The following is an 11,009-nucleotide window of genomic DNA, read 5'->3' as shown; positions in this document are numbered from 1 at the left end:
GCAGAATCAGCTGTCATCAGAAAAAGCAACACGCCTTCATCCTTCCAGCCAATGAGCTCTCGCCTGACACCACTGAAGCCGCAAATGGTGGTGGCTTGGGATCAGTGAAACGCACACCACGGCACGCTTGTCTCGGAGCTGTCCCTGAACTAACCGATCTGTAACAGTTTGGTGTGTCACTGTGGCGCCAACTGCTGCTGGAATCTCTGACACAGGCGCAATACGCTGCCCCGCAGCCATACACCGAACACTATGGTGTTCCTTCTCGGTAATGCCACGTGGCAGTTCAATGCCCGGTCTCCCGTATCTTCCCGTGACTACCACCGCCAACAGTCCCGTACAGTGGGTCCGTTCCTACCGAGTCTTCCTTCAGACGTCGCGGAAGGAACATCCAGCTTCTCGTAGCCTTATTACGAGACTGTGAGCTGTTGATAATAGCGTCTTCTTCATCTTAGAGGCGTTCTTCACTAAAATCAACTCCTTGCGTCCACTCCCAACGGTAACTATCGCCCACGACCGTTAAAATAAGCATTTCGACTACACTTGAATTGTACCCTCATAGTGGCGCTGCTAGATTCACTCGTATGCTTCTGGCATAAAATTTTAATGAACGTCGTATGTCGCATGTAGAAACACGCCTACCAACTGCCATTCATCTCGTGCAACTCCTTCTTGGTGTTGGGATTCCTTTTGCGTCAGTGTAAATTCTATGTATTTGTGGAAGTCTTAACGAAGCAGTAAATGTTTCTTTTTATTTTAACCCATTTCGTTTAACACAGAAAATAAGTCTTTTGCGTATGACAGTACACCACTATCTTTATTTCACCCTATACATCATTATTTCGACGCGTATTTAACAGTTGCTTCACATAAGGTAATTCAAGTGCACATAAATTTATACACACACACGCACTAATGTATAGCAAAGTTCATCTTGTTACAGAATGAAAGACGAGTGTCACACTGTTTGAGGTTGATTGCTCTTTACTGCTTCCATTTTGTTCTTTTATGAAGTTAATATCTTTACGCCTGCTAGGAGTTAGTTCTAAGATGTTAGGTCGTAGTATTTGTTGAGAGCTCAAAAGTAGTATGTACATTAGTTTCAGTGTCAAAACTTACTACTGTCCTTTTATGGATTGATTCATTTCTCAAATTCTCAATACTGTTGTAGCGTATTACAATTATGAAAATCTTAAAGTCATACAGGGAGCTCAAGGTAACAAATTCTAAGGCAAACAAAAATAGTGTAATGAACAATCAAATGCATGTTGCTTCTAGAGGCTTATAATTTCTGGATACGCTCATCTTCTCGAAACCAGAAAAAGCTGTGACATCTTGAGCTAAAACGCCGATCCAGTGGGCCGTAATATGATGTCGTAAACCTGCAACACAATAAAATGTGCTACATAAGACAAAGGCAAGGTAAACACTGTGTTTTGGTAGCAAAAAAAAGAGTCAAGTGACTCGCATGCAGAACCATCGAAGTGGCATCCAAACCGTTAAGAGACCAGATTTAGAAGTTAAGTAAGGTATTGAAAGAATTCTGGCCAAGGTTTTTTTGTGGCTTAAGAAATGGATGGTTTTAGTGCCAAGACGAGAACTCCTTGTTTTCTCCTCATAATACTGGTTTATACCCATTAAACGATTCCAGCTATGACATTGGTAACTACATATCACTAAGACATCACGAACGTAGCGACACAGCAACCGTTTTCACGGTGCCGGTAGTCCATCTAGAATGATGGATACCGTGCCAATATAGTCCTCAGGTTAGAATGTACACTAGGGAAGCGGAAAGGCAAGGCTACGATTAATCAAATGTTAGTGAACGACGGCAGAAGCTAAGGCCGATAAACAAAGAGATACTCTCTCAGAAAATTTGCTTTGCCGTACGGGTCGAGAAACCTAGATCACCCTGTCTCGTGTGATGTAGTGATCGACCTAATGTTGGAAAAGCTTGAGGACTGCAGGATGGGAATTGGTCTCTGCTGCATTCGGGGACAACATCCTGGCAGTAGCTAAGTGACGTTTCAGAATTCTGTTGGAAGGAAAGTTTAATGCAGGATGATGTAGCAATGGTGAAAACGCTATAAATTGAGGATTATCGCAAAAAAGTCTTTACATCTTGCTAGAAGCAAAGGTGTAGACATCCAAAAATCCTTTTACTGCAATAGATGTCGTTGCAGTTGGAAATAATGTGATAAAATGATAACTAAGGATGCATCTGGATGAACAAAAAACTAAACAACTCTCATATAGTCTATGATGGGGCCTCCAAGCACATCACTAAAAAGACACCACTGGAGCAGAAACGAGTCTGTTAAAAGTCTTGCATAATGCCTAGAATTTTGGAGTCGTCCAAAAGAAAAGCTCAGTGTCATTATAAAGATGCCGGAGTTCGAGAAGACAACGCGAATGGACATACTCTACCTTGTTGCCTTGGTGATCAGGAGCGGAGCTGCGGTATAGTAGAACGAAAAAGTAAATGAAACAAGTAATCAAGCAATCACCAACAGAAAAGAGCCTAAACATTGCGTAACATATAACGACACCACATATAGGACACGACCACAACAGAAAGCAGAATGTACAGAACTCCAGAAGACGGCAAGGAATGTGCGACAAGGAGTCACCAAACTCCTTAGACGGGGATGATGCATATACTGACGGACCACGGACTCAATATTACCTTTCAGTTTCACTAAAATGAGAGGCAGACACAACACCTAAACATGTAGTTATACAATGTTATGATCAAAGCGACTGTATGCTTAAGGGGTCATGAGAAATACCAAACGTCTGTGACGAAGATTAAGTTATCACAAGCATATTCTTGGAAATCGCTAAAAAAATCTGAATCTTCAGACGGAAAGTGAAAATGAAGATCTGTCATGATCGACAGCACTACCTTAATGAAGTCCTAGCGTCAGCGGAGTACGTGCAATAAAATGTACAGTGTGTTAGGGAATACGTGCAGATATTGTAATCTTTGATACCTCAATATGTACCCATTTCAGAGTGTTGTTTTACCTCTGCGTCTAACAGTCTTCCCACAAAAACGTCATATAATTTACTACTTGATATTTTCTGCACGGTCGTCACTGCACCACTAACAAGGGAACTGTCCTATCTGACATGTCGAAACCTGCCCTGAAATGTTTTTTACAAGAAGAATTAATAAAAGGAATACGCGACACGGCGGGCACGTATCCTTGGTTGTTGGCACATCGCTAAACAGATAACACGACACAGCGCAAATGTAATTTGTAAAGCGAATTTCAGTTTCTGTTGATAGTTTCTCTTACACAATCGTTCACATTTATTATTTGCTCGAATTTGCAACTGATTTAATATTCATAACAAATGGCAGTTGCTTTTGCGGTACTGCTAAGTGATAATGATGGAGATAAAACTGAATTAATTCCCTTTGTGATTTCTTGGTATATGTTACCAATAGCATCTGCCTTTGTGTAGGTTACAGAATTTAACAGTGATGTGGAATCCAGTTAATGTTTTCAACCTTTCAAAGCTGAAATATGAAGAACTGGAGTGCAATTGAAGTCTCCTACTTAGGAAATCACTGACAAGAAGAAGGGACAGGATGGGGATGATTGGTTGATTTGGGGGAGGGGACCAAACATTGAGGTCATTAGTTCCATCAGATTAGGGAAGGATTGAGAGAGAAATGGACTGTGCTCTTCCAAACATCCAGGCATTTGCCTGAAGCGATCTAGGTAAATCATGAAAAATCTAAATCAGGATGGCTGGACACAGGTCTGAGCTATCGTCCTTCCCCATGAGAGTCCAGTGTGCTAACCACTGCGTCACCTTGCTCGGTACCTAATTCTTCTGAATACCTACGTATTTAACGTTTAACAGTTAATTTCTTGAACATTTATTCGAATGATGACGACATTTCTTTGGAAATTGTGGTAAAATTAGACGAAACAGGAAATAACACGGATGTGTGTTGTGATAATTAATGTCCAAAACAAAAACAGTACATTCCAAGCCCAAAGAAAACATGTGGAGTAATAGCTTTCAGTGACAGAGAAGAGGCTATCCTTCTTTTAGTTAGATGAAGTAGAGAGAGAGGCTTTTAACTTAAGCTGTGTGCAAATCCGGTTTCGTTTTGTAAACTCTGAGCATGAATTCAATAAATGGAAGAAACAATATAACTAAAAGGATAGTTACTACTCACCATACAGCGGAGATGCTGAGTCGCAGATAGGCAGAACATAAAAGACTGTCACAAAATGAGCTTTCGTCGAACAAGGCCATTGCCGGTTTATCAGGCGATAAGAAAAACACAGAAAGAAGAAAGTACAGATATTGAACAGAGTAAAACATTGGAAAAATAGAAACAAAGGAAAACAGCTTTGGGTTAAGGAGGGAAGAAAAGACGTCAAGCAGAATCAAGCAATGGAAAATCTAGGATGGAATTCAACAATATTATGAAAAGGGTAGTTGCCACTCACCACATAGCGAAAATGCTGAGTCACAGATAGGCAGAAGAAAAAGACAGTCATAAAATGAGCTATGGGCCAACAAGGCCTTTTGTCGTTTGTCAGGCGACAAGAGAAAGACCTTGTTGGCCGAAAGCTCATTTTGTGACGGTCGTTTTGTTATGCCTATCTGCGACTCAGCATCTCCGCTGTATGGTGAGTAGCAACTATCGTTTCCATAATATTGTTACATTCCATCCTGGAGTTTCGATTGTTTGATGAATGGAAAAAATATCTACACGAAGTACGAAATATGTGCCAAAATGAAACTCGAAAAAATGTGGAAGAAAAATTATTCGAAAGATTTAGAGCCGCACCTGTGAGTCAGTGCATCGTTACCGCTGGGAATCTATGGCGCTGAGTGCTCTAAATGGCAATTGAGATGAACATTACTGATTTCCAAGATTCTTCGAATTGGTCAAGAAATTATAAGGAAAAGGAAGTCGCGAAATCACGAAGTTTGCGTCAGGTAAACATGTAGAGGAGACGTCATTAACAGGTAATACTGTACAGACATTTGTAGCCGCCGTAAGACGAAGCTTCTTGTTACTCTCTAAAATGCTGTGCACAAACCCAACCAGTCAGGAGTCGTGCAAACCGCGGTTTATCATTTCGAGTGAAAAAAAGATCGAGTCGCTTGTGGTATGACACATTTGTATACAACAATGCCAGTGATAAATATCAGTGAGTTACTGTTTCCACAGCTTCATCTCTGTCTTCAGAAACATCAAGGCAAATTAGAACTAAAATTTGAAAAAATGACAAGTTGCTTTCACATGTCTTGTAATGGATGTAGCAAAATCGGGAAATATGGGAGGGAAAGATGTTCGCTGCTGCGTCCGAAACGTCCTCTTAGCCGTTGCAGAAAATAATGTATTGCTTTTGTTGGACTCTTGGCCAGATATAACGAAATCTCTGTCATTAGCAGGACGAGGACTGTGTACAATTCGGATTCCAAACGGAACTAACACTGTGATTCAGCCTCTCGATAAAAAAAAATTCAACAATGTAAAGCATTTTTCGAAAATCATTGGACAGTGTAATTTCCAGTCGTTCTTCGCAATTTCAGATTTATCGGCGGAATAGTATTGCTGAACTTCAATCATTTCTGCATCGTCAGTTCGGATCACCACATTTAACGAAGTTGATCAAGTATGCCTGACATGCAGAACAATACGAGGAACAACGGCCACGACCATTTCTTACTCCACTCCGGATCCCTCTACGTACAACTAGTAATTACTGTGAAGCGCCCGAATGCATTAATTTTTCTTTTATCAGATGTTCCTGGGGTAAGGAATCTGTTTTCGTCACCTAATGGACACTTCCCATTTTTGTGACGGCTACAGGGAATAAACAAGTAACTGTGCCATTAGCTGCAAAATATACATTATTCAAAAATTATCATAAGAACTGTTTTACAAGACTTGTTATAAAATGTTTAATGTCAACAAGTGGAAAGTCCCGATTGATGGAAGTCTTTGTATTGTAACATCGTACTCTTCCATGATTTTCTTTCTTCTGCTAGTCATCTTTGCAGAAGTTTAGCTGCCGATATGAATTGTATGTTATTCAAAAATTTGTGATCTGAGACATTTTTGGTATGTTTCAAGTACTTAAAATTCACGTGTGCGCACTTTATACTTGGCGCTAAGAGGCGCTACGTCCTCTTGTCTCTGCTGCGTCCGCTTATTCGCCGATTCGCGCGTTGGGCAGGAAAGGATACACAAACCGCTTTTATAAGCAGGTCTTCGGTGGCAAAAATGAGTAGATTTACCATTTTTAGCCTTAGCACCTAAAATTCCAGGATGGGTTTCGACATGTAGGATTGCACCATTCCTTTGTAAGTGGACCTGTCACCATAGACTAACCGTTTTGCGTGCCCGAGTCAAACCTCAACATCTGACCTGCTGCCCAGAGACAAATAACCGTTAATGACATCCTCTTGCCACATGTACTTGGAGGTAGTAACCAGTCTAAAACATTCTATTCGTAATACCTACAATTATTAGTCTGCAAACGAAGTAAATACAGATGTAATGATGTTCAGTGTACTGCCCGCAGTCACACTAACAAGCTATACATTGATTCACACTTTGCCGTGCGGGATTAGCCGAGCGGTCTTAGCCCCTGCAGTCACGGCCTGTGTGGCTGGTCCCGGCGGAGGTTCGAGTCCTCCCTCGGGCATGGGTGGGTTTGTTTGTCCTTAGGATAATTTAGGTTAAGTAGTGTGTAAGCTTAGGGACTGATGACTTAGCAGTTAAGTCCCGTAAGATTTCACACACCTTTGAACATGTGATTCACACTTTGCCTCACGGACGTCGGCACAGTACTCGAAGGGCATCTCTAATGATAGGACACACCCTCAGGCAAGGAGTCGCTAGTTTGATAATGAAGGCAACTGCGAGGGGAGAAAGAAAGGAAGATTATAGTTCAACGTCCCGAAGACAGAGTCGTCGTTAGAAATGGAAGACAAGCTGAGATTACGTAAGGATGGCGAAGGAAATCGGCCGTGCCCTTTCAAAGGAACCATCCAGGTAATTTCCTGGAGTTATTTAGACAAATCACGGAAAACCTAAATTAGAATGACAGGACAGGGTTTTTAACCGAAGCACTGTGAATGCAAGTGCACTGTGTGAGGGGTCCAATTGTATGTGGAACACGGTTTTGTAATATATTTCATAAAAAATGACATGCAATGGTTATCGCATGTAGAAGAGATTCTGTCTTTGACACCAGTGAACCAAAGATGTTGCCTGAGTGGCAGAATCGATTGTAAGTAAGGGCGTTCGGAGCGCAGGGTTAGTTGCCGTCGCACTTTGTTAAATGTAGGATGTAAGACTTAAAGCTAGTGGCTAGCTGTGAGAATTTAGCTGTAGGCCTATGGCCGCAGCATAATACAGTTTTGCAAGGTAATCGAATTTTGTGTATTTAGTTTTATGCGTGCACCAACGCAATGTGGATCTTGCTAATTTTACAGTACTTACCCTTGGATGTAGGGACCAGGTACTTGTCATCAGATTTAATGTATAGGTTAATTAGGTATACACGATTTGCAATGTTTTGTGTGTTTTGTAATCCTGATACAGAGAAATTAAACTTTGGAATCTATTTCGTCAAACGATGTCAGACCTTTTGTTATGTAACAATCCAAGCATTTTTAATTACGCCAGTAAGTGAGAACTGTAGACCAGCTGTGAAGTTCACTGATTTTGAATGTAAAATGTTTCATATTCGATTTTGTGAAGGAGAAACTTTATATTGAATACAATTTTCAAACCGAAGCATTCGGTTTTAGCATATCCGGTTATCAGCACCTCATCCTCTTCCATGTCGTGTTTGTTTAAATCCAATGAATATTTTTAAAAGAAATGATTTTTCTGTCATAGTCAGAAAAATGTTAATGTGCCAGAATCAGAAAAGTACTACTGTTTGTAACAGTTTCAATGTGGGCAGCATTGCAAAGTGCTGAGCCAGTATCCAAAATTGTCACTGAACATTTGCAAGGTTATTCATTTAGCAACCAATTTACTGACATTATTTGTATGAAGCTATTTTCGGCCGGCATTGCACTTCGGTGAGCCAACATTGAATACATTATATGGCTACTGTGAAGAGAGCAGAATACCAAGATTACATCCGTTGCTACTCAAGAGCTAATGCAATTGTATCTCATAGTTTATTTGCATAGGGGATTTTATCAGTTCACTGCTCAGGTCCATAGAACTCGGTGCTCACGAGAACGAGTAAACTTCAGATGGATTGATTTCATAATATGCATTACATAGTGGTTTTTAAGATTAAGTGGTTTAATTTTTCTTTGCATTACAGTAAAACTGATCAATCACACCATTTGCTCAACAACACATTACACAGTAAATTTCCGTAAGACAAACATTACGCATTGTGTATCCAACAACAAACACAAATAGTATCATTGTAAAGAACGTTACAATTGAGCTAATCACTGCAGTGTGCGAATGGAGAGAGAGTAAAGATTATAGAGGGAGATGAAGACTACACTATAGCATGCAGGTTCAAGAGGTTAACTGAAGTGTTCGATACCGATTCATAGTTCAAAAAAATAATGTTGAAGCAAAAAAAAATAGTTAGCTCCCGCTCACTTCCTGTTTAGGCACATATGATGTCATGTATCACACCATCGTTACATTTTGGGACGAATTGCACAGATAGAATCGGTAGGTTCAGTTGACCCGGTTCATATGGACATAGGTAAGGCTGAAACGATGAGGCTTGCACAGTACTGAAGACAGCAGCAGCAACTACAACGTCATGGTTCACGACTCACCTGCACGCGCGGGTGCTGGGACAGCATGTACACCACGGCCGCTGCCACGTCCTCTGGTAGCAAGTGCGCCATCGCCAGGACTACGTCTTTGGAGAATTTTGTCAAATTGTCAAAAAGTTCCGTGATAACTAGGCCGGGAGATATTTGCTGAAAAACAAAATCATTATCAGACAGCCATGAAAAAACATACTGCATCACACGTCAAATGATTCCAAACACTATAAACGTGTTGTGTCGGGACCGTTATGAGGATGGGTAAAATAAATATGGCCAGGAAAATATGTATACGACTGACTCGGAACTGGCCTTTGTTAACGAACAATTGAAATGTCCACGAGAGTAAATGCAGCAACCTACTGCTGCCTTGTCTCTGCACATGCGCATATCCCTCGTCCGTGTTATGTCCTTAGGTTAGTTAGGTTTAAGTAGTTCTAAGCTCTAGGGGACTGATGACCATAGATGTTAAGTCCCATAGTGCTCAGAGCCATCTGAACCATCCCTCGTCCGGAATGTCACGGACTGCGGGGCCCCTCCCGCCGGATGTTCGAGTCCTCCCTCGGGCATGGGTGTGTGTGTTGCTCTTAGCATAGGTTAGTTTAAGTAGTGTGTAAGTCTAGGTACCGATGACCTCAGCAGTTTGGTCGCTTAGGAACTCACACATAATTGAACAATGTCCCTCGCGCTCTGACCCGAGCACTTCGCTGTGTCGTTACGTTTGAGTGAGACAGAGAAGTAAGAGCGTTTAATAGCCAGTTGAATGCAGAACGAAGTGGTGCTCACGATAAAACAGCATGTGTTCATTGTCGATGGTTATGCAAAGTACAATTCGTGGGAGACGTGCTTAAGACTGAAAGTGTTTCGGCAACACCTCCATCAAAGTCTGCAGTGCAAAACTTAATGCCAAATGGTGCGAAACGGACTCCACAGCGAATAAACATGGTAAGTATCCGAAAAGATTTCAATCACCAGAAAAGAATATTTGAGTGAAGGGAAGCCTGGAACAAAGACCGACGAGATCTCAACTGCTTGTATCTGCAGTTGGGAGCTAACAGATTGTCGTGTCGCAACATTATCAAAAAGGACCGGCATCTGTATCCTTACAAATTTACTACTGTGCGTGAGTTAAAGCATCCAGATCAACTTCGAAGAGTTGAGCTCTGACGGTGGTTTCTGAATAAAGTAGAATCAGGACTTTTGGATATTCAGCTTTCATTCCTTCAGGTGAGAGCTGGTTCACCTTGTCAGAGCACGTGAACCCTCAAAACATGTGCCATTATGCATCAGAAATTCCCTGTCAGCAGTGTGAAGAGACGTTGCATAATCTCAAGACTCTTATTTGGTGCGCAATGTCTGGTTGCCGTATCGTAACATGGATCTTTCACCATACTGATAATCCTAACCGGTAAGTCCAGAAACTGTTTGATCCATTCAGAGAAGAGGAACGCCTTCACTGATATTTTCGTCAAGACGGAGCGATAGCATACCGCCTTGATAACCTTGTCTGGAGTGGACGAGGTGTTTGATGAGTTGCGGACAATTAATAGAGGCAGAAGATCTCTTGTCCAACTTGTCCCTGTAATTTTAACCTGTGGGGCAAATTGAAGAGTCAGGTGAGCTCATATAATCCACGCACACTTGAACAGCTATAGCAGAAAGTTGTTGCTCTCTCTCTCTCTCTCTCTCTCAGGGCGAGTCAGGGAGAGCTGTTACGCTAATCCCACAGGTAGATAAATGGAACACAGCGTTCTGGCGACTTCAACGTTGGCCGTTTCCGGCATCCTCTGTGATAACGAGATATAAATAGTACTGGTTTTTTTTAAATAGCCTGTATACAAATTAGCAACCAGAATTTTCACATCGGGTCATAAGACATTACCAACAGTTATCCAGAAATATGGTATTTCTTCTTCATCAAAATGATACATTATTTATAAAAGCAACAATAAAGTTTTGAAGTAAATGTAGCCTTAACCTTTAATTATAAAATTTTGACTTACAAGTGCCCCATCAGGTTCCGTCATCAAAGAGGAGAAATGCATGATACAGACCGTGCTATCTTACGATACCTTCACTCACTACCGATTTCATCGACCATCTTCGCAGTGTAAAAGTATCTATTGTAACAACTTCATCTGACATACATTCTATTTTACCAGGAAAGTATGCGCCATTTCTGAACTCGAAAACGTCAGAAA

At 41.2% G+C, this 11,009-nt stretch overlaps 1 protein-coding gene across 1 annotated transcript in view; it reads right to left on the bottom strand.

The window, feature by feature from the left end:
- Positions 1 to 731: 731 nt before the first annotated feature.
- Positions 732 to 11,009, bottom strand: part of LOC126336360 (dehydrogenase/reductase SDR family member 11-like) — a 61,405-nt gene continuing 51,127 nt past the window's right edge. The window contains exons 5-6 of the mRNA XM_049999954.1: positions 8,815 to 8,961; positions 732 to 1,382 (exon numbers count right to left, since the gene is read on the bottom strand). Of these exons, the coding sequence (XP_049855911.1) occupies positions 1,341 to 1,382; positions 8,815 to 8,961 (189 nt within the window). The 3' untranslated portion in view covers positions 732 to 1,340. The remainder of the gene's footprint in view (positions 1,383 to 8,814; positions 8,962 to 11,009) is intronic.

The sequence above is a fragment of the Schistocerca gregaria genome, chromosome 2, assembly GCF_023897955.1.
Source record: "Schistocerca gregaria isolate iqSchGreg1 chromosome 2, iqSchGreg1.2, whole genome shotgun sequence".
Taxonomy (NCBI): Eukaryota; Metazoa; Arthropoda; class Insecta; order Orthoptera; family Acrididae; genus Schistocerca; species Schistocerca gregaria.
Note: the sequence above shows the minus strand (reverse complement) of the source record. Positions and strands in the feature narration are given on the sequence as shown.